General features: G+C 44.6%; 1 protein-coding gene across 1 annotated transcript in view; it reads right to left on the bottom strand.

The window, feature by feature from the left end:
• The window catches only part of COPG1 (COPI coat complex subunit gamma 1), a 36280-nt gene extending 14343 nt beyond the window's left edge, over positions 1-21937 (bottom strand). The window contains exons 1-23 of the mRNA XM_007950636.2: positions 21901-21937; positions 20710-20762; positions 20175-20255; positions 19860-19931; positions 19597-19676; positions 18459-18534; positions 18089-18181; positions 17587-17673; positions 16265-16422; positions 16039-16172; positions 15168-15235; positions 14736-14924; positions 12531-12626; positions 9489-9732; positions 8681-8756; positions 7337-7440; positions 6762-6887; positions 6429-6497; positions 5701-5843; positions 5217-5388; positions 4052-4149; positions 1487-1625; positions 1140-1238 (exon numbers count right to left, since the gene is read on the bottom strand). Of these exons, the coding sequence (XP_007948827.1) occupies positions 1140-1238; positions 1487-1625; positions 4052-4149; positions 5217-5388; positions 5701-5843; positions 6429-6497; positions 6762-6887; positions 7337-7440; positions 8681-8756; positions 9489-9732; positions 12531-12626; positions 14736-14924; positions 15168-15235; positions 16039-16172; positions 16265-16422; positions 17587-17673; positions 18089-18181; positions 18459-18534; positions 19597-19676; positions 19860-19931; positions 20175-20255; positions 20710-20762; positions 21901-21937 (2494 nt within the window). The remainder of the gene's footprint in view (positions 1-1139; positions 1239-1486; positions 1626-4051; positions 4150-5216; positions 5389-5700; positions 5844-6428; positions 6498-6761; positions 6888-7336; positions 7441-8680; positions 8757-9488; positions 9733-12530; positions 12627-14735; positions 14925-15167; positions 15236-16038; positions 16173-16264; positions 16423-17586; positions 17674-18088; positions 18182-18458; positions 18535-19596; positions 19677-19859; positions 19932-20174; positions 20256-20709; positions 20763-21900) is intronic.
• Between the last annotated feature and the right edge of the window lie 685 nt (positions 21938-22622).

The following is a 22622-nucleotide window of genomic DNA, read 5'->3' as shown; positions in this document are numbered from 1 at the left end:
TCGGGCAGTGTTTCATTCTGCTGTGCAGGGGGTCGCTATGAGTCGGAAACGACTCGACGGCACTTAACAACAATAACAACAACAGCCATTCAAAATAAAAAATGTAAATTAAAACTACAATGTCACTGAACTATATATGTGAAGATTATTGAAATGGCAGTTTTGTTACATATATGTTGTTGTTATTATATGCCGTCGAGTTGGCCCTGACTCATAGCGACCCCTCCTTGGGTTTCCAAGGCAGTATCAGTTCGGAAGTAGTAGATTGCCTAAACTACCTTCCAAGGAATGGCTGGTGGGTTTGAACCGCCAGCCTTCTGGTTAGCAGTTAAGTGCCTTAGGCATTATGCTACCAGAGCTCCTTACGTATACATTTACCAAAATTAAAAAAAAAAAAATTAATTCTTTAAAAAAAGACTACACTAAGATACCATTTTTCACTCAGATTGACAAAGATTATAAAGTTTGATAACACCATTTTGGCCATAGTGTTACAGGAAAGGAATGCAATTCCTATGGAAAGAAATTTGGAACTATTTACCTAAATGCAATACACTTTGACCTGATAATGCCGTTTTTAGGGCTTTATCCTACAGATGATCCTCAGTGCACACATGCAAAATAAAGTGTGTGTGTATGTGGTTATGCACTGTAGTATTATTTGTAATAACAGATTGGAAACAACCTAAATGTTCATCCCTAGGGGACTGGTTCCATAAAATATGGTACATCTATACAATGAAATACTGTAAAAGCTACAAAGAAGAATGAGGAAGGTCTATGTATCAATAGGGAAGATCTCCAAGATGTACTTTCAAGTGAAAAGCAAAGTAGAGAACAACATATGTACTATTTGTACATGAACATTTGAATTTTTTTTTAAAAAGGAAATGCTTATGTATTAGGTTTTACATCCACGAAATATTTGAAGGCGTATACAGGCATTGTACACTGGATACCTATTAGGCAAACTGGCTGGGTGGCAGCAGGGGTGAGAAGGGAGATGTTTCATTGTAGATCTTTTCATACTTTTTGAATCCTGAATCCCTACATTGGCAGTGGGAGTCCTCTCAGCCCAGGAGCCAGTGGCATTCATGCTATAACCACCCAGGCCCTTCACACCTGAAAATGCTGCTTACCAGCTAGGAGCAATGTGTGAGTGTTCTTGTTATCCGGCACTTTGTCTGACCTCTCACAAGGGTGCATTCCCAAGAATTTCACGATATTGCCCACAGCCTCTGTAGGGAGAAATCCTAGCATCATTAAGGCACATACCTTGTCTTGCCCTTTGGGTCACCACCCCCCCCATCTATCCCAAACACTGAAGGGCTTTTAGTGAAGTGGCACTTGAAGTGTGTGCCCTAGACATGGCCCTGGATCCTCAGGAGGGTTAAAGATGGGAAGGGAGAAAAGGGAAGGAGTACTTTGGCAGTGGCCAAGGGTCTTGAAAGCCAAGAAGGCCAGAAATAGCATCCCCAGGATTTACCTTCAAGTGTCTTGATGGTAGACAAGGTGAAAGTTTCCTCTTTCTCAAACTCATCCCCTACCTCGTCCCAGGCTGCTTCGAAGTTCAACTTCATGACCTTTTGGATGTGATCAGCCACAGTGACTTCCAGATCTTCCAGCTGAAGACAGAGATGAAAGATAGCCACACATCCACGGAGGAGAGACTCCTTGCTCTGCACATCTCTGGGCCTCTACTCTGAATTCAACCACTCACCACCTCCTGCAACATACTCAGCAGGTGCATGCTATGAGCTGAGGATTGTCCCAGGCTTTGGGGACACACAGCAATCTGAGTGGGTAACCACTGTTAATGCATAGCCCAGTGATGACCGTTTAACCCTGAGCCCAAGTATCAACACACCAAAATTCTACTCATCCACGGGCTGTCAGCTGAGAGATAATATTCCCTCTAAAACCTGCCTGGAGTCAGTGCCACCAGGATGCAGCATCCAAGGGACTGCAAGGAAAACTCTTCAAGGTCTGCCTGCCATGATTCCGTAACTCCTTAGCACTGTAAGCACCTTGATATTCAGCAGCTATTTCTGATTCAGCAGATCCTTCCCCCTGCCTCAACTGTGTCCTCGGCCCAAATACACTGGAACACCCCACCTCCCATATATCAGATGTACCCTCCCTGAACCTGACACATAATACACCCACCCACCTTGACTAAATCTACATAAAGTTTCCTTCTTCATTTACCCAGCACAGCTTCCCTAAGCTCTTACTCTTGTGGATGTTAAGGGGAATATAAGCAAGACTCAGCTCCACAGTAGAAGGAATGCCTTGGAATCAGCTCTCTCAAGGAGCTCACTTGGTACTAAGGATATTCCAGGGGTCTACAATGATTTCTGACTAAGGCAAGGCCTATCCTCAACTATGGTTCTAAGACGACACACTGGTGCATGTCAGCTGTATTCCACAGTGATTGTCTATCTAGTTATGAGGAACTCTAAAAATCCCTATCTCAGGCTGGGCATATGCACTCCAATTGCACTGAGCCACTGCCCCATGGTCAAAACCCAAAATGATCCTGTACTCTATTGTATCCAAGGTTAGAGGTGAAAATGGGAGGGATATTTCAGTGTACAGAAGGACTGCTCCACAGATGCAGACTGATCCAATCTATCTAGGCAGTAATTTGACAGTATGAATAAAAGTCTTAAAATCATTCTTACCCTTTAACTCAATTACTCTCCTAGGAATCTATCTTAAGGAAATAATCCAAAATGCAATAAAAACCTGTATGCAATAGGACAAATTTAATGTTCAACAAAACACTATAAAAGTGAAAATTTGGAAATCCAAATATCCAACATCAGAGGAATGAAAGGTCAAGTGAATTACGTTATCTCTATGTAACAGTATTTCAAAGCCATTAAAAATTGTTTATGAAGTATTTGTAATGACATGAGAAAATATACCATAACTTTAAGTGAAAAAAGCAAGATCTATAATGTACAGAATGACTTTAATTATGCTACTTCTCTTAAAAAAAAAAAAAAACCTCCCAAAGATTATGGGTAGTATCTTCCTGTTTATTTATACTCTGTATTTGTAGTTACCAACCTTTAAAAAACATTTTTTTACCAGAGTAATTTTGTAAGTAACTATATACACACACACACACACATATACCAAAACCACACTCATTGCCATCAAGTTGATTCCCAATCATAGTGACACCCATTGGGCTTCCAAGGCTGTAAATCTTTACAGAGCAGATTGCTCCATCTTTCTTCCAAAGAGCGGCTGGTGGGTTCAAACCACCCTTAACCACTACACCACCAGAGCTCCTTCTATATGTATATAGTTACTTACTAAATTACACACTCATATGTGTGTATGTACACACACAATTTTTTTTTTTTATTGTGATTTGGGTGAAGATTTACAGAGCAAATTCACTTTCCATACAGCAGTTCACATATACTTTGTCTCACGTCATTGACCACAGTTTACCACAATGCAACAGCTCCCCTCCCACTTCCTCCCCATAGTTACCTCTTCCCAGTGACCATCCCTCCATAATCTCCTGCACCCTGAGCTGTTTCCCTGTGCATAAGCAGCCCTTCCTTCTCCCATGATTGTTCTCTCTAGGGCGTGTGTCTACTTGAGGTAAATGTTTAACTCACATGCCTGTACATTGTTTGGCTGGAAACCACAGGTGTGGGTTCAATTCCAGACCTGAAGGGCAGCTAGGGGCCATAGTCTCAGTGGTTCCACCAGGCTCTATTGGACCAGAAAATCTGGTCCTCACCTTCTTTTTTTTTTTTTTGCCTCCAAATGATTTTGAGTTTTGTTCCACATTGTTCTCCCTCTCTATCCAGGATCTCGTACATCCCTTCCAAGTGGATGACAGTGGTAGCCGGGCACCATCTAGATCTTCTGGTCTCATAGTTGTATAGGTTGCATATCGGATGCACACACACAATTTTAAAGAGATCTATAATGCCAGGAAAAGGAATCCAGTCTAACTAGCTCCTGGAGGGAGTTTCTCTGCAGTCTCTAGCACAAAACTAAGCCTCCTGACCTAGCTTCTTACCACATATTCATCCTCATATCCTTCATCATCAGTCTCCCCTGTGGTGGGGTCACAGTCCTTGACAGTGAACTTCATCATGCAGCTGAATGTGCAGGCCACTGTAGGAAGAAAGGTTGAGTGGTCAGGATGTCCCCAGACATTGTGGGCAACAAGCTCCTCCTTAGGGCAGGTGATTTGTCTAAGTTTATATGGCTGGTAAGAGGTAGAACCCAACTCTGTCTGGGTCTCAAGCCAGTACTCCTTAGTTATGCCATGTTGTCTCCCAAATACCTCTACCTTTAACTTCTATCTCTAATTCAACTGTGATAATGTCTAAGTAGTCTCCAGTACCCAGCACTCAGAAGAAGCCCAATAAATGACAGTTCCTACTCTTATTCCCCGAAAGGAGAGACTAACCCAAAACTGTGGAGACAGAACCTGCTCCCTAGGCTTCTGCTAGATTATTAATTGCAGCAAAAAGCCATTCTAACACCACAAATCTGGACAGAGGGTACTACCTCATAGAAGGACAGGAAATTCATGTCATAGGCTTAAGGAGTCCCCTCACAAGGAAGGAAGAGATAAAAAAGCAGTGACAATGCAGACTGGCTACAACCACTAATAGTCACAGGCCTACCTACTGTCCAAGGCCTGGTGGACTGTCCAAACTGGTGGTTTCATTTGGTGTAACAGATTTGGAGTGTTTGAGCATTTTTGTCTGTGACTTTGGGAGACAAGATGGTAATGAAAGAGGACAGGTCTGAGATAGAACATGTGGTCAGTGAAGATGTGTTTGGTGCAGCAGATGACATACTCTGTCTCTGAGTGAGTGAGGGCTACGGGCTCAGGGAAGGACTTTAAGAAGGGCCCTAGTCCACAGACCTCTGGCACTGCTGCCAATTGCTCTGATCTGGGCTCTACCTGTTACAGCCATATAAACTTAGACAAGTCATTTAACCTGAGTCTCAATTTCCTCATCTATGAATAGGGACAGCAGTACTTATCCTCATAGGTTTGTAATAAAGTTTAAATAAGATAATGTATGAAAAGTACCCAGGACTTAGCCATTCTTCTTTTTCTCAGGATTGAAATCAAGGAGCTGAAGCTCTAAATGAAGAAAAGTAGCTGGTGTCCAAGCTGCCCATCTCACCCAAATCCCATGATGATTATCTAAAGGGGGGCTCACCAGCTGTGGGATCTTCCTTGGGCAGTGCCACCAGCGTGTAGCAGGTCCCAGGCTGGTTGTAGGGCAGGCTTCGGGCAGGGACATAACAAAGCACCTCATAAGACTCAGTGGGCTCCATCTGCACTGTGATGTTCTCCAAAGTCTGGTCATTGAGTGTGTTGGTGCAGTCAAACTGGACCAGGGAGAGGAGGAACTTAGCCATGCTATAGGGAAGAGCCAGGAGGGCCTACCTCTAATCCCAAGGGCTAAACTGGCTCCTTCCTAATCATCCTATTCTAGGTTCCCCGTCTCTAAACTTATATTCAGGAGGAGAAGTCCTGGGTCAAGAGGTGTAAGAGCCTTACCACCTGATGACAGACTTTGTCATCAAGTAGGTCTCCCAATAACCTCAGTGTGGAGAAGCCATGAGCCTACAGGACCCATCAGACCTGGGACCACTCTAGCAGGGCCATGTCCTAGCAGGCCCTCAGCCCTCCCTACTCACCTGAAACACCATGTGGTCAGTGAAGGTGTGTTTGGTGCAGCGGATGACATACTCTGTCTCTGATTCGGTGAGGGCCACAGGCTCAGGTGAGGACTTGAAAAGGGGCCCTAGTCCATGGAACTCTGGCACTGCTGCCAATTGCTCTGAAACCCATAGGCCACACATTCACTCAGCTTCCTGATTCCAAGAACAACTTGTGAAGGTACCTAGTCAATTCCCACAACCCATTCTCATGGTCTGGGAATTAGACACACAGTCCCTCCCCTTAAAGAAAGCAGGACCAGAGGGAGGAAACCTAAATAGAAATTGACAAAGCAACGTGGATTGCACACATCCACAACCCAAAAGAAAGTACCAGTTTCTTTAGAGCCCAGCTGTACTGAATCAGACCTCCTGAACAGGCCTGGGCTCCAGGAACCACCAGAACTGAGGCCAAGTGACAGCTCTGAAACAGTCTGATTTGGATCTTACTTCTAGACACTCCACTTTCTTGCTGTGAAATTGTGAGCAAATCACTTTCTCTCTCTGAACCTCTAAGTCCTCAGATATCAAGTGGGCCTAATAACCCATACCTCTAAGTTAAATGTCTAAGTAGCCTCCAGTGACTAGCACTCAGAAGAGGTCTAATAAATAACAATTCTTACTCTTATTCCCAAAGGAAGCAACTATCCTAATACTTCAGAGACAGAGTGCAGGGAATGAAAACCCCATCTAGCATTGTTACTCACCCTGGAAGATCTCCTGCCGGGTGGCTGCCACTTTCTCAGGCTGCTTAACTGCTGTGATGGGGGTGCTTTCTGCAGGACAAATACATATGGAGTCTACAGTATGGAGTAGACCACTCAGGGATTATAACTTCCAACCCTCCAGAGACCATGTGTGAAAGAGAACAAAAGTGTATGTGTACCTGTGGCTCTTCATCTTCTGGAACCAGATTAGAAGGGATGATCCCCCTCCTAGCACAGTCCCACCCAACCTGGGGAGGGCTAATGGCTTCACAGCCATTGCATACTCCCCAGGAGGCCAGATTTGAGGGTCCCTGAAAGGAACACAGATATTACCTGTTCTCTGCTCTACAACGGGTGTGGTGGCTAGGGGAACAGACTTGAGGTCGAAAGGTTTTTCTGATGGTTCTAGAGTGTACTGCTGCAAAGCTCTCTCCAGACCAGGGATGGACACAGTCAGACCTAAAGGACAGTAGGAGAGAGGTCACTTGCCTAAAAGGCATGACAATATTCCAGGAACCCTCCATGGAAGACTGAAGGTCTCAGGTCCCCAAATTATAAATCCTAGGTTGTATGACCCTGAGTAAATCACTTAACCCTCTAAGCCTCCATTTCTTTATCTACATCCTCCTTCATAGGATTAGTGTGGGGAGTAAAAGAAAATACTATGAAATAAAAGTTTCAATTAACAACTAGTGTTTCAACCCACTGGGCTGCTTTCATCCAGTCTGGTGTGCCCCACGTGACCCTGGGTCTTCTGAGGTTACAATAGAGCCATGAGGTCACCACTGACATCCAATTGGGAGCATCATGCCTTGGCTTTCTCTTCCCAGGGAGACAGTACCTGCTCTGGAATGATAGTGAGGGCCACAACTCCAGGCTAAGTTAAAGAAAGCCAAAGGAAGACTTACCGTTTAGGATGTAGCCTGCATTGAGGGCCTTCTGCTTCTGCTCCAGAACATTTAGATAGAAGGTTGCTCTGTCCCTTACTTCATTGTCATCATCCATTACACACCTGCAGCCAGAACACATGGTGCTTCTGACTGGGGCCTAGCAGGGGTAACAGGAGGGATCCTGAGGGGCTTCATCAGAGCTCAGTCCCCAGATAGGGTATCCAGGCATCTCTTGAATGAGGGCATCAAAATGCACTGAGGGGCCCATGAAATTCCAACTAGGAGATGACCACATTCACTGCTATTCCCTTTCTCTGGGCCCTCTCCCTAAAGCCCACCCAGTGAGGGTATCCAACAACATATGACAAAAATAATTCAGTATGACTTACCAATCCCACTCTTAGGTATATACCAAACTACCAAATCCACTGCCATCAAGTCGGATCCAACTCATAGCAACCCCCCCTAGATTTCCAAGGCAGTATCACTATGGAAGTAGATTGCCCAACCATCCTTCTGAGGAGCGGCTGGTGGGTTTGAACCGCCAAGCTTCTGGTTAGCAGTCACTATGCCACCGGAGCTCCCTCTTATGTATATACCCAAGAAAAATGAAAACATATGTCCACATAAAAATTTATATATAAGAATGGTCATAACAACATTACTCATAATAACCAAAAAGTGGAAACAACCCAAATGCCCATCAACTGATGAATGGATGGGCACAATAATAATCCACTGTTGTTCCATACAATAGAGTATTATTTGCCAAAAAAAAAAGGAATGAAGCACTGACATATCCTATAACATGGATGAATCTTACTGATGAAAACATTGTTCTAAGGGAAAAAAGCCAGTCACAAAAGGCCACAAACAGTACGATTCCATTTACAGGAAATGTCCAGAAAAGGCAAATTCATGGAAATATAAACTAAATTAACAGTTGCCAGGAGCTAGGGCTGGTGAGTAGGGGTGGGAAAGTTGGAGCAGGGAGGAGTGACTGTTAATGGCTATAAGGGTTCTTTTTTTGGGTGATAAATGTTCTAAACTTAGATTGTGGTGATAGTTGTACAATTCTATAACTATACTAAAAACCACTAAATTATACACTTTAAATGTGTGAATTAAAAGGTACATGAATTATATCTAAATAAGATGGTTTTTAATAAAAGAAAAAGTAACTCAACTTAACAATGGTCACCTCTGGGTGATGGGATTTTATGTGACAATTTTCTCCATGCTTTTCTATGTTTGTTTGTTTGTTCCCCCATGATCAATAGTTTTATAACTTTTTTCTCTCCCTTTAAGCTTAAGAAAGAAAAAGAGAGAGGAAAGCTGGTGGGCCCTCTGGTCTAGACTCACCTCTTCAGCAGCACCAAGATGCTTGGTAACATCTCTTCATTCTGGGCTCCAAACTTGGCCAGAGCACTCACAGCACCTGTGTGTATGAGACCAATACGATTCACCTAACGTACCCTGACAATTCACCATCCAGGCTCTTCTGGTGCTCAGTGGGACTTCAGGTAGAGGGTCCCAAACAGAACAGTCTTGAGTCACAAGGCTCAAATCTTTTTGGTACCTCCTGGTCTCAATTTCCTCATGTATTTAATGGAGAAGGGAGCTGAAGGAGAACAGTGGCTCCTGTTCTAGAGTTCCTGAAGCTTTTTTCACCATTAATGAGAATGAGGCCACAGAAATTGGCAACAACATCTAGTTTCTCAGTTTCTGTATCCACAGTTAAGCCTTAGAATACTATAAATGAGAAAATGACCCTATTACTTGGTGAATACAGATTGGATTGCCAGAAGAATAAAACCCATCCAGTGGGGGCATGAGGAGAAGAATAAATTAAAAATAAAAATTTAAATATGGTGGTTCCACACTGAGTTGTAACTTGGAGAATGAATTTTATGGTATGTGAATTTTATTTCAATAAAGCTGTTATTAAATTTAAACACCAACATACAGTGAAACTTAAAAAATAAACCAAGACAAAGTAGACAGAACTATGCAACATAATGAGATCTAAGATCTTTCCTAGACTCTTATAAAAAACAGAGCTTATGAGCCAAGAATACCAAGTCCTTACCATTAGGGCCCACATACCTTTCCTAGGACATAAATTCAAGAACAAACTGTGAGCCCAAGTTCAACACTGGCTCAGACCCACCTGCTCGGACCTCCTCATGCTCCAAAACCACTCGGTTATAGATGAAGCGGATATACTTGGAGGGGTTGTTGGTCTTGGGTCCCTCCTGGCCTAAGAGATGCAGGATGCGGGTGGCCAGCACGGTGAACTCACAGTCCTCAATGAACTCACATAGGTGGGACAGCCCTGTCTCTTTGCTCTCTGAGTTCTCCTCAATGATGCTGATGATGCAGTCCACAATCGCACGCTTGTACTCAAAGCCACCCTGCAGTGGGAAAGGGCAAATTTCTCTCCAGAAATGAGCTATGAGGCCCAAAGTCCAAACAAAGAACCTGAAGGCAGGAGACCTGGCTGCTTGTTCAAATTTTACTACTGAATCATCAGGTAACCCTGAGTAAGTAATTTAATGTCTCTGGGCCTATATCAGCTTTCTGTGTAAAACAAAAGGCTTGGACTGCATGCTCTCTACGGCCCTTTTAGTTCCAACAGTAGATGGCTTAAGAGGAATATTTTGGATTCTACCTTCTTTCCCAACTTTGAGGTAAGACAAAAGGCAGAAGAGAATAAGGCAGTAGAAAGTCCAAAGATCCCCATTCAAAGCTGCACTCTGGTACCTATAGACTTTAATGACAGAAGTGGCAACTCAGATGCTCACGGTTGCGAGGCATATAACCTAATAGGTTGAAGCCAGCTGGATGGGACCCTTTAAGCAATAGAGAGTGGAAGTCCCATCTAGAAAGGGGAGCCCTACCAGCCTTGTGTTGCCAGATATGACATTTTTTCAAGGGAAAACTAATAACCTGCTGTGGTGGTGGTAGCTGTTATTTTCACATGAAATTCCCTATGTTTTAAAACATTAATTCAAAAGGAGCCCTGATGATGCAATGGTTAAGCACTCAGCTGCCAACCAAAATGTCAATGATTCAAACCCACCAGCTACTCCATGGGAGATCATGATTTGCTCCCACAACGATTAAGGCCTAGGAAACCCTATGGGGCAGTTCCACTCTATCCTGTAGGGTTGCTGTGAGTCAGAATTGCCTTGATGGCACACGATAACATTAAAAACTTTTCAAACATGGTACAGTCTAAGCAAACCTCATCTGTGGGTTAGCTCTGGCCCCATGGGGGATATTTTTGGTTTAAGGTTTAAAGACTTATCTTAGGGCAATAGTTTCAGGGGTTCATTCAGACTCTATGGCTTCAGAAAGTCTACAAGAGTTTGAAATTCTGTTCTGCGGTTTCCCCCTTTTGATCAGGAACTTCCACAGAATCTTTGATCAAAAATGTTCAGTAATGGTACCCGGGAACTATCTAGTACTTATAGTCTCATGGCAAAGAAGGCAATTGTTCATGGAGGCAATTAGCCACATATTTCATTTCCCCCTCCTATACTTGACTCTCCTTCTCCCTCTGTTGCGCCACACAAATAGAGACCAACTGTTACTTGCAACATTTTCATTTTTAAGACATCAAGCAATACATACCTAACTAGGAGGTAGGTACCTAACTAGGAGGTAGGTATATTATTAGGCCAATTAACTGAGATGTCCCATGAAACCACGACCCTTAACCTGCAAACCAAGGAATCAAATCCCATAAGCAACCTCAGTACTGACTGTTTTTTTGTTGTTGTTGCTTTAAATATATCACACTTTTGCCAAATGAACTTTTTATTTAAAGGTGTACAACTTATTGACAGCAATTACAATAGTTGATGTGCAACCATGCCCTTAATAAGTGCAACTTTTTCATCATTGTAAAGCAAAATTCAGTATTCTGTAAGCAATCACCCCTTTTTACCCCTCCCTCTCATTCCTGGTAACCACTCTCTGGTGGCGTAGTGCCTAAGGCACTTGACTGCTAACTTGATGGCTGGTGGTTCACACCCACCAGCCACTCCTCAGAACGAAGGTTGGGCAATCTAGCTCTGTAGAGATATCGCCTCGGAAACCCAAGGAGGGGTCACTAGGAGTCAGATCCGACTCGACGACAGTAAGTTTAGAGTTTAAAGCAAAATTCAGTACTCTGTAAGCAGTAACCCCTTTTTACCCCTCCCTCTCATTCCTCATAACCACTCCACTGGGTTTTCAATGGCCAATTTTTTGGAAGCAGATCACCAGTCTTTTTTTCTAAGGCACAAATGGGTGGATTCAAACCTCCAAACCTTCAGCTAGTAGCTCAGTGTTTAACCATTTGTACCACCTAGGGACTCCTAATTGTTGTATAGAACTACAGATTTTTTTCTGGGAGGCAGGGAGGTGTATGGCGGGAGAAGGAGAGGTGTTGGAGCCAGGCACCTCTGGGTCTGATCTTGGCTCAGATACTCATTGATCAGGTGACCACAGGCAAGTCACTTCACCTTTCTTAGCCTCAGCACCCTGATTTTTTAAAAGGTCTGCTGATAAGACCTTATGAGGATCATAAGATCATGCATACCATGTAAAGTGTCTAAAAGCACCAGGCCCATAAGCTGAAGGCTCAGTGAGCATCAGTGCTCTCCCCAGGGCAATGGCTCTTATCCTGTATTAACCTAAGGGCACTGTGAGGCTGGGGACAGAGGGGTTAAATATTTAGAGACCACAAGTATTCCATGAAGACTTTGCTTCTGTTTCTCTCAATTAAGGAGTATTGTTGCAACATCTGAGAAGGGCTGTATAAATAATTTACTAATTTATATTAAGAACAGAAACAAAAATGTCACATTAGGATCAGTTTCTCAAGAAACCATACCTAGAGTGCCTAGAATAGCCCAGAATATTTGTGTACTAGACTATACTAGTAAAGAACACACATTTTCCCATCTCTGTGCAAACATAATTTCAAGGCATTTACTGTGTATTTAAAGCCAAGGAAATGAGTCATTATAGCTACTACAATTATTACTAAGAGATGGTGAGTGCATACACCATCCATTCCCAGGGAGTTTAAAGGGCCTCAGGGACCAGAAATCTTCTACCTGGTTAACAGGTTGATCTGGGTACACCCAAGGAGAGCATGGACGCAGGTGCCAGTTAATACTCTAACAGGAGACTCTGCAGGCCCCAATGCCCTTACTCTTACCTCTTCGCGCAGCATGGTGAACAGGAAGTTCATGAGGATGGTATGCTTGCGAGGATACTTCTGACACAGGGCACTGATGGCCTGGACAACCACCACCTGAGTCAGACAGACACATGTAAGCAGCAGCCCTCTTGCTAGATCAATTTACTCTATTCACTAAGTGCCACCTGAATCCTTTCCCTTTATCAAACAAGAACACAAGAGAACTCCCTCCACACCCTCAGGAACATGCAAACCTTGACCTCACTCAGGGCAGAGTGGCATGCACAGCAGTTCCAACAGCCCCAAATTCAGATTCTGGGTCCCCCAAATTCTGCTTTTCTACTCAGACTTCAAGGTAAGTCTGCGAGTTACTCTTTACCTTACTTTGTCTTCATTCTCTTCCTACCCATTATCCTTGCTAGCTCCTGCTTCATGAAGCCTGCATCCTTTGATATTCCATCTTTGGGTCTTTTCTCATATATAGTCTCTTTGACAATCTCACTTTCAACAGCTTTAACCACTTCTTGTATGCCAACTCTCAATTTTTTCTTTCTTGTCTGAGCTCAAGACCCATATTTTCAACTGTCTAGCTCACAACTCCATGTGGTGCCCATAGGCACCTCAAACTCAACATGTCTGCAATCATAGGCATTATCTTCCTCCTCATCTAAGATTTGGGCCTCCCCCTCCTTTCTAAAACTGATCAACTACCATCAACCCAAAGCAGAAAAATGGCATCATCTTTGATGACATTCACTCCCTTACCCATCATGCTATGCTCTGCCAACTGGCTCTATTTTCCAAAGAGCTCTCAAGTCCATCCTCAACTTTCCCACGCCTGCTGCCCAGTTTAGGCTGTTCTCATCTTTCCTTGCTTCTGGTCTCCTCACTTGTTGATCCCCCATGCTGCACCAAAAGGATCCTTCTGATAAACAATTTCCACTGTTTCACTTCACAGCCTACAAAGCATTCTTATATGCCACAGGCAGTTTATTTCTGTTCACTTTGCATAAACCACGGTATAGAACTTACCACACTGTATTATAATTATCCATATTATTATATACCCTCATTAAAACTAATGACATACTATATGATTCCATTTATGTAACAATTATGAAATAATCAGAGAAATTAGAATAGATTGGTGGTTTCCAGGGTTAGGGACTGGGGAAAGGAGTGCGTATAGCTATAAAGGAGTAACACTGGAGAGTCTTCTGGTGATGGAAGCTAAGCATATTGATTATGGTGGTAGTTACACAAGGCTACACATGACAAAAATGCATAGAGGTGCATGTGCACGCGCACACACACACACACACAAGAGTACATGTGTAACTGATAAGATCTGAATAAACTCTAAGGATTGTGCCAATATCGATTTCTTGGGTTTTGATAGTGAACCATAGTTGTGAGGCACTGGGGAGATATTGAGGGAATGAAGAATGAGACTTCTCAGTACATTTCTTTCTGCTCTCCTATGAATTATTTCAAAATACAGTTTTAAAAAAACTAAAAAACAAAACTCACTATCTTTCTTAAAATCAACTCTTCATCATGATGCACAAGGCCTTACATGGTCTAGCCCCTGCCTACTCTCTCAATTCATTGCCTGCCACTATCCCCAAAGCTAACAAGCCCCTCACTGGTTGCCTCTCTTGTTCCTGTTCATGACAGATCTGCTCCTGACTTTTTCTCCCTACCTCCCCATGGCTGACTCTCTCACATTATTCAGGTCTCAGCTCAAATGTCACTGCCTCAGAAAGGCTCTCCCAGTGCTGTCCTGGAGACTTCTGCTGGATTTCTATTTTATTTTCTTCACTGCATTACCAGTGTTTGAAGTTATCTTGTCTATTCATTTGTTTACTTGTTTATCCATTACTAAAAAGCAAGCTCCATGACAGCAGGCACCTGATGTTTTGTTCACTGCTATGTTCCCCTCTCCTAAAACTGTACACAGTATATACCAAGTGCTCAACACCAAAGGAACTAATAAATGGATCTCTGACTGGACCATAAGTGTCTTGTCTTGCAGTACAAACAAACGGACAAAGGTATAGAAGCAAGTATGTGCCTAATTCTAAATGCTAAACCTTTCCTGAATCCTCAAGCCTGATCAGCCTCTCAAATCCATATTGGAATGGGTGCAGTGGACAAGGAGAGCATATGCATAGCATCTTGCTTACTCAGGGGCCGTGAGTGCTCTAGAGGGAGTCCTAGTACCTTGAATTCATCTGAGATCTCTGACATAAAAGAGGATATCTGCTTCATGAGGCGGTCAATGCTACTCTCGCTACCCGTTTTGAGGAGGGTAGTGATGGCCAGTGTTGCGATGCTGCGATTTGAATCAGTGACAAGGTTCTCCAGATCCAGATTACAGGCTGTCACTGCTGATGGATGCTTCATGGCAACCTGTTTAGGAGGGAACAGAAACAAAGAGAGCAGCACCTCAATTGTGTCAATTCAAGCAATGGGTTTGGCCAAGTCAAATGCCCTTTGATACAGCTCATCTCAGCAAGGGACAGTTAGTATGAAAACGGCTCTACCTTTCAAACCTAACTCATGGGCTAGTGAACACCTCCAGCTGCCCAGGCCCACCTCTTCCTATCCTCCCAAGAAGCTGGACCTCCATTCTCCCTACTCCTGGACTCTTACCTTATTGAGGGTGCGGACAGCAGCATAGCGGAGAGCAGCCTTGGGTGAACTGCAGAAAAGCTGGAGCACTGTAGGGAGATAGTTGCCATGTGCCAGGCTGCCCATGCTGGCAGGAGAGGCCTCCCAGGGAGGGGCAGGGAGATGGTGTCAAGAGTGTGCAAACGTTCTCAGGCTGTTCAGACTCAAACCCCCAGCTCAGCTGATATCTTCCTCCCCAACCAAGAAAATGAGCTCCCCTATCCAGGGTACCTGAGCTAGGAGCAGAGAGATGTCAGTCCGATTATGAGAGCCCAGTGGCTCTTGTTTGCTGAGCAATGTGTGAAGCACCTGATGTGTCTTGTCTCATTGACTCCTCACAGCCCTTTGCCCATGGCTACCAACTCAACAGGCTCCAGAGCAGATCTCAACTCTACCTCTGCCATTATTTGCCAGAGCCTCAACCTCTTTTGTGGTATGATGGAACTAAAAATACTACATCCCTAAGATGTAAGGAAGGATTCTTGATTGAAAGTGCTCAGCTGCTAATTGAAATATCTGTCATTTGAACCTACCAGCTGCTTCATGGCAGAAAGATGTGGCAGTCTGCTTCTGTAAAGATTAACTGTTTTAGAAATCTTATAGGGCAGTTCTACTCTGTCCTGTAAGGTTGCTATGAGCTAGAATAAACTCGATAGCAATGGGTTAAGATGTAATGCCGATTAAAAAACCCCCAGCACAGTGACAGGCACATAGCAGGTGTATTCATTCTTTTTCTGAACACTAGACTGTGACCTAAGGGTACTTCCCTTCTTTTCCCCCAGCACCTGGTCTAGGGTCTAGTTCCTGCAGGGACTCAACAAATGTGAAGATGGATGAAGGAGGGTCTGGTTACCTGACACAGCTGGGGCCAACTCTTTGGCACCACAGCCAGGCAGGTTAACAATGGCTGAGGCAGCTTCATATACCACCATCTCGTGCTTGTTGCGCAGGCAGCTCTCAATGAAGTCAAACAGCGGGCTGTCACGGCTATGAATGAACATGGGGCAAAAAGGGGTTGGGATGGCCTGGCACAGTAAGATGAATGAGGCTTCATCCCCCAGGAAAAGAGGGCTTGTTACCTGCCATCCTCCTCCTCCAGCTGCTTGCTGGCCACCCGGATTATCATGCAGTAGGCAAAGGGAGACTTGAGGCCGTGCCGGGTGAACTTGCTGATCATCTTACTGACAGCCAGGCGGTCATTTTTGCGCACGTGGTACAGAAGCCCCAGCGCATGGTACTAGAGGGTAGAGTGGCAATAGAGAAGAAGGGCATGAAGCCCAGGTCAGTGATTCTCTATCAGCTTCAGGTGGGCAATCCCCCCAAGACACTCTGTATATACAGCCCCTGGCATAAATACTTAACAAAGCACACAGGTGTGTTTGTGCTTCTTGTTCAAATCCCCAATTTCACCATGAGCCTGACAGGAAAGTAACAACAGAAATGAGGGAAATGCGAGGAGACATGGTATCTTTCTATAAGAGAGAGATGGCAGCTGGGGTCCTGGGCACTGTCATGCATTGTAAGGGCCCATGTGGGATACCTTATATATTAAACCTACATTAAACAACAGCACTAAAGATAGATGTTCTTATCTGTATCGACTTGCCCAAGGACTTACGGCTGGTCCTGGCAAAGCTAGGTCTGTAAAGCCAGAAGTCCAGGGTTCTCCCCTTTTCAAGAGGTAAGGTATCATACAGTTATTTCCTATCTTCTCTGCTCTTTTCTATTTTCTTACCAGGGTGGCATTTAAGAGCTAAGATATGGCAGCTGTGTGGGAAGCTTCTCTGAAAAGTGTTGTGAGGGGCCACAGACAAGTTATGAAAGGCCTAAAAACAAGAATCAGCAAATAGGCAAAGAAAGGGACAATAAACATATAGGAAGGGCCTACAGGTATGCACCAGCTGGGTTAGATGTTATATATGTTACCTTATTTGATTCTTACAACTATTGTGAAGTAGGAACGTTCATTCGCATTTTACACACAAGGAAACTGGGGTTCAGAGGAAATAAAGGCCTAGAGTACTGTTGAAGAGTTAAATAGATGAAGGCCTCACCAATATATTTATATGCATCACCAACAAAGCCAGCTAGGCAAAGGCCTGAATTCAGGAGACCCTTTCCCGCCCTGGGCCAAGTTCCTACAACATCACATACTCTAAAAAATAATATTCAGTTGGTTGTCAAACTATCTGAATCTTTTGGCACTAGCTACCAGGTAGCCTCTTAAATAAGATTCTTTTCATGAACCTTTCAGATCTCCTCATAATCCAATGGGTAAAGGATGAAAACCTACCATGGCCAAGGGCCTCTAGGATCTCTGTGGTAAGCATCCACTCTGACTCACCAGAGCCATGTCAGATGACTAAGTATTTCAAATACCACTCATCCACACACACCTCACCTGTACCATGATGTTATCACTGGATGCTGCCTCCTGGGCCTCATTCACCCAGCGCTTGACCACATCGAAGCTGCACTTCAGCAAGTGCTGTGAGCAAGAGGGTATGTTAAAGCACGGGCAGGTAGGACACTTCCTAGATCAGACCTCCTGGGCTCTGTACCTGGTCAAGCCCAGCCCTAGCATTTGCCCTGACACAGTCAGGGTCTAATTATTGTCCTGGTCCTCTGAGATTGTAACTACAAACTCAGGATGCTACTCACCCTCCCTGCCATGACAGAAAACTTCCTGCCAGATCCAAACTCCAACTATCTATAACCCAAAGGGTGGGTCAAAGAGCCCACCAGTCCACCTCCATTGATCCAGATTATCCTGGATCTTTCCACTGAGAAAGTCAATGAGATACTCAGACTTGGGATACAGAATACTTTTTTCTAACTGAAAATTGGCTCAGGATGTTCAATTTCCCACCCCCACTCATAGGGCCCCAGCCACAGGTACACACCAGAGAAGACACGAGGGCAGAGCTGGAGACGCTGGGCACCTTGTCCACAATGGCCTGTTTCATGTAGCGCTCAATGGCCTGTAGCATGGTGCTCTGTGAAGATAAGGAATGGGGTGCAACAGCACCCTGTCAATCCTCGGCAGCCCTCTAGAGTATAGGTACTGGGCTGTGGAGGAGTGGGTAGGAGAAGGGAAAAAGTAAACATTTCCATGTGTTCTTACACACCACCCTCATTTTGTATCACATGGCTCAGGGCTTTGCTCAGGAGGTAAAGGCCAACCTAATGTATGCCAGGATGAGACCCAGAGTTTGAGTGAGCAGCAAGGCACCAGTGGAGGGGAGGTGGTTCAGATACAGTAGCACAACTCACATCGGTGATCTGGCAGAGGGCACGCACAGCTGGGCCCCGGTAGTTGTCCTCCTTCCCGGTCATGTCTTTTGTCAGGCTGTGGGGGAAGGGGCTCTTCAACATATGGGATGCCTGCCTGCTCAACCCTGAGCCTACCATCCCCCAGCCCTCATGCCCCTCCACGCCTCACCAGCTCCCATTACCACACTTGCCTAGATCACTACCAAGGTCTCCTAACTATTCCTGGTCCTTCCGAGCCAAACTCCACACAGAAGCCCAAGAGAGCTCTATAAAACTCAAAACCGACCAGGTCACTATCCTGATCTTACTAAAACAGTTCTGTGGTTTTCTACTGCCATGAACATCAAGCATTAACTCTTTAATGTGGAAGTTCTCCAAATAGCTCTGCTCATCCTACAGGACTCCACTTGGACAGTTCTTCTAGGAAGTCTTTCCTGATTCAAATTCAAGTTGGGGGCACCCTGGTCACACTTTCCATGTTTAAGCATATCATAGCTGACCTAAACTGCCTAATTCCCTGGGTGTTTCTCAGTAAATTTCTGGGGTGCAGAGATTACTATATCCCCAGAGCTACACACAGGGACTGGCAGATATGCAATGAATATTTTCTGAATGAACCTATAAATAAATGTATACAACTCCTCCCTTTAAAAAAAAAAACAAAAAACTGGGCAAGGAAAAATCAGAGGACCGTGCTCTAGTTCTTAAGAGCAGGGTTACACTTTAGTCTTATCTGTTCCCTGAACCACTAAGCCTAATGCAGAATCCAATACTTAGTAAGCATTGCCTATTTGTATACCACTTGCATTCTCTATGTCTATTTTTCTAGTGTTCTCTCTTAGTACTCATTAGTGTCTTTGTGCAAAGTTCAAGGATGGCTTGGTTGACCATGAGGAACTAAGGTAAAGAAGGGTTCATACTCAAGTTAAGGGTAGAGGATCAAAAGGGGAACAGCACTCACTCCCTGAGGATTGGCAGCAGTAACTGAGGGATGAAGGAGACAGAAGAAGAAAGCACCAGGCAGCTATGCCAACAAAAAGTCTAAAACACATCAAACGTGTGGTATACACAAGAGAAAAAATGGCCTCTGTGTCAATGGACCTATCAGAGGAGCCACGTACTGTCCCCAAAGACTTGCCTGCTGGTGACAATGATGACATCCTCTGCAATACAAGACATTTCTTTGATAGTGAGGTAGCACATCCGACGAAGTGTGGGCTGTGAAAGAGATGGAAAAAGCCCTATCACCCCTGGCTCAGCCTAAGGACCAGAGTTAGAAAAAGAAAACTCCAATCTGCACAAAGGCAGCCCATACTGACCAATAGGGCCAGCTTTCCTGGGGTCTCCCACCAGCCTGTCACAAGTCGCCCCCTCAAGGAAAGCTGGGTTGGGGGTACTTACATCATTGGACTGAAAGAGCTTGGTCATGGCAAAGAAGGCCTCAGTTGCTTCAGTGGTCCCCAGATGCTCCCCCTATGGTAATCAAGAAAGAAACCTCAGCCCGGAACAGAGGGGATAGATGGCTCTTCCTGTAAGATCAGCCCAGGCTAGATCTTTGGACCCTGCAGAAGTTCTGTCAAAAGCAACACAATGGGCCCTCAAAGCAACCAAAGCTGAGTAAGTGGTTGCAACCACAAAGGCTATCAAGTCACTTAAAGTGATAATTACTTGGGTATCCCTCCATCTCCCTCAGTACCAGTTTCCCCATCCTATTACCTGGTTTATGAGATAAAGTATCTTGGTGAGGATGTGTGCACATTTCCGAGGGTTGATAGGAGTTTCATTAAATACACGAGCCTAAGAAGAAGCAACCAAGGTGATTACCTTCTAGCCCAGTTAACTTCTTTTCCACTGACTACCCTCAAGCACACTCAAGGTTCTGAGAAGTCCCAAGGTAAATAAATACACTTGCCCAGACAAGCTTATTTCCACAAGGAGTTTTCTTTTTCTTAACTCATCAAGTAACAACTTTTTTCTAAATATTAGTTATGGATGCACTGACCTACTGACAAACAAATACTAAGGGAATACTTAAGTAGAAGAAAAAACAATTAACAATAACGTTAGGTATAATAACAATATAACATATAACATAACAATGTAGGTATAACCTGTCCAGGAACAATAGTTTGTCTTTCTGGGCACAGGTTTTCTCTCCTATTATTTTCTAAATCAGTACTGAATGTATTGCTACTTCCATCATATCCATCATGAACATTTATGACGAAAGACAGTGGAACAAATGACTTGCCTCCTGGAGTACTGCACTCTTCTCAAGATGCTGGAATGGGTTGGAGCCTCCACCTACAATAAAGGAGAATAGAGAACACTGAGTACCATTCTCCTCCTGATTTTCAAAACTCATCAGACACAGAGAAGGGAAAGACATCTCTATTGTTCACCTAATAAAGTTCAAACTCCTCAGGAATTGCAATCTACCTATAGGTCCTACCACTCTCTGGCAAGGGACCTCCACTCTAGCACAAACCACTTGTAGTCACCCAGCAGCCCAGGAGCCCTGGTACAATCCTCCTGTTTCTCACTTCTCACATATCTGGCATTCATTCATACAACTCTCACTTAACCGAGTTCCTACTATGGGCCAGGGACCATTGTCTCCTCATGGGTAAGTTTCCTTCAGAGTAGAAATCATGTCTGTAATTAATTATGTGTGTAATTCTCTGACTAATGTTTGTCTCCTCCATAGGCCTGTGAAGTTGTTTTTTTTTCTTTAGCAACGATCGTGATTTAGATTCAATTTTACAAAGTAGATTCGTTTTACATTCAATAGCTCATATATATTTTGTCTCCTGACACTGACTACAATTCCCACAATGTAACAGCTCTCCTCCCAGTGGTTACCCCTTCCCCTGTGTTCTTCTTACCTATGGCATTCCTGCCTACCTAGCTTTCTCTCTCTGCAAATGCTGTCCTTCTGATCTCCCATGGTTGCCTGTTCTAAGGAGTGCGGCCTGTAAGCTCCCTGTTCATTTAATTATAACATTCTCATCTCAAGAGAATGCCTTGCTCTACTGCTGTATCAGGACACAATACAGTCCATGACATACAGTAAGCATACAGTAAGTGTTCAATATGTCTGAGTCTAGGTTTGCCAGTATCAACGCAGCCCCGCAAATCCCAAGAGATCGGGCGAAGAAAGAAACACTGGAGCATCCGTCCCATCCTTCTACTGACTGACAGGGAAACTGAGGCCCAGAGAGGAGCGTAACCCGCCCAAAGTCACCCGGCGGGTCACAGTCCGAGATTCTAAGTGGGGGATCGTGGAAAAGGCCGGTCCTCAGAGGCTTGCCACTGACCAGCTGTGGACTTTTGCACAAGCCCCTGGCCCTCCCTGGGCCTCCGTCTTCCGGTCAGGGCAGAGTCCTGAGTGCTGGCGCGGGGGCCTGGCCTCCCCCAAGTCCAGGCCTGCTGGTCTCCTCACCCGACTCCTCGTCCTTCTTGTCGAATTTCTTCAGCATGACTATGTCGGCGGGGGCGCGATGCAGCAGCACTAGGTTCGGCAAGCACGCCTAGAAGCGACTGTCCGGCAGCGGTCCCACTCGGGTAACTTCCGGGCTCCGACCAGGCCACGTCGCCCTGCGCTCTGCGCAGGCGCACTTTACAGCCCGCGCCTGCGCACATTTGGTCCTCCGTGGGCGCTTTTGGCGTTAACCCTGTCTTGCCCACAGAGGCCGGAGGGCCGGAGACTCCTAGGGCTGAGGCCTTTTAGACTGCTTAAGACCGTCAAACCAGCTTTGTGCCTTAACATTCTCCCGTTGTGTTCAGTGGGCTTCATAGTAGTTTCTTTCTCCTTACCTGCGGCGTGAGTTTAAACAGGCTTTCGGCTCTGAAGTTGTAGCACACTCCCCCGCAGTCCCACGCATAGTGCCTAAGGCGTTTGACTGCTACTAAGAAAGCTGGTGGTTCAAACCCACCAGCCACTCCTGGGAAGGAAGATTAGGCAACCTACTTCTGTAGTGATACTGTTCGGAAACGCAAGGAGGGATCCCTATGAATCAGATAAGATTCCACAGCAGTGAGTTTGTTTTTTTATTATTAAGAAGCTCTTTACATTCACACAATGGAATACTATGCAACGCTAAAGAATAATGTAGAATCTGCAAAACACCGCATAACGTGGATGAACTTGGAGGACATTATGCT

Source organism: Orycteropus afer, unplaced genomic scaffold (genome assembly GCF_000298275.1).
Source record: "Orycteropus afer afer isolate SDZICR_OR568_19922 unplaced genomic scaffold, OryAfe1.0 scaffold00283, whole genome shotgun sequence".
Taxonomy (NCBI): domain Eukaryota; kingdom Metazoa; phylum Chordata; class Mammalia; order Tubulidentata; family Orycteropodidae; genus Orycteropus; species Orycteropus afer.
Note: the sequence above shows the minus strand (reverse complement) of the source record. Positions and strands in the feature narration are given on the sequence as shown.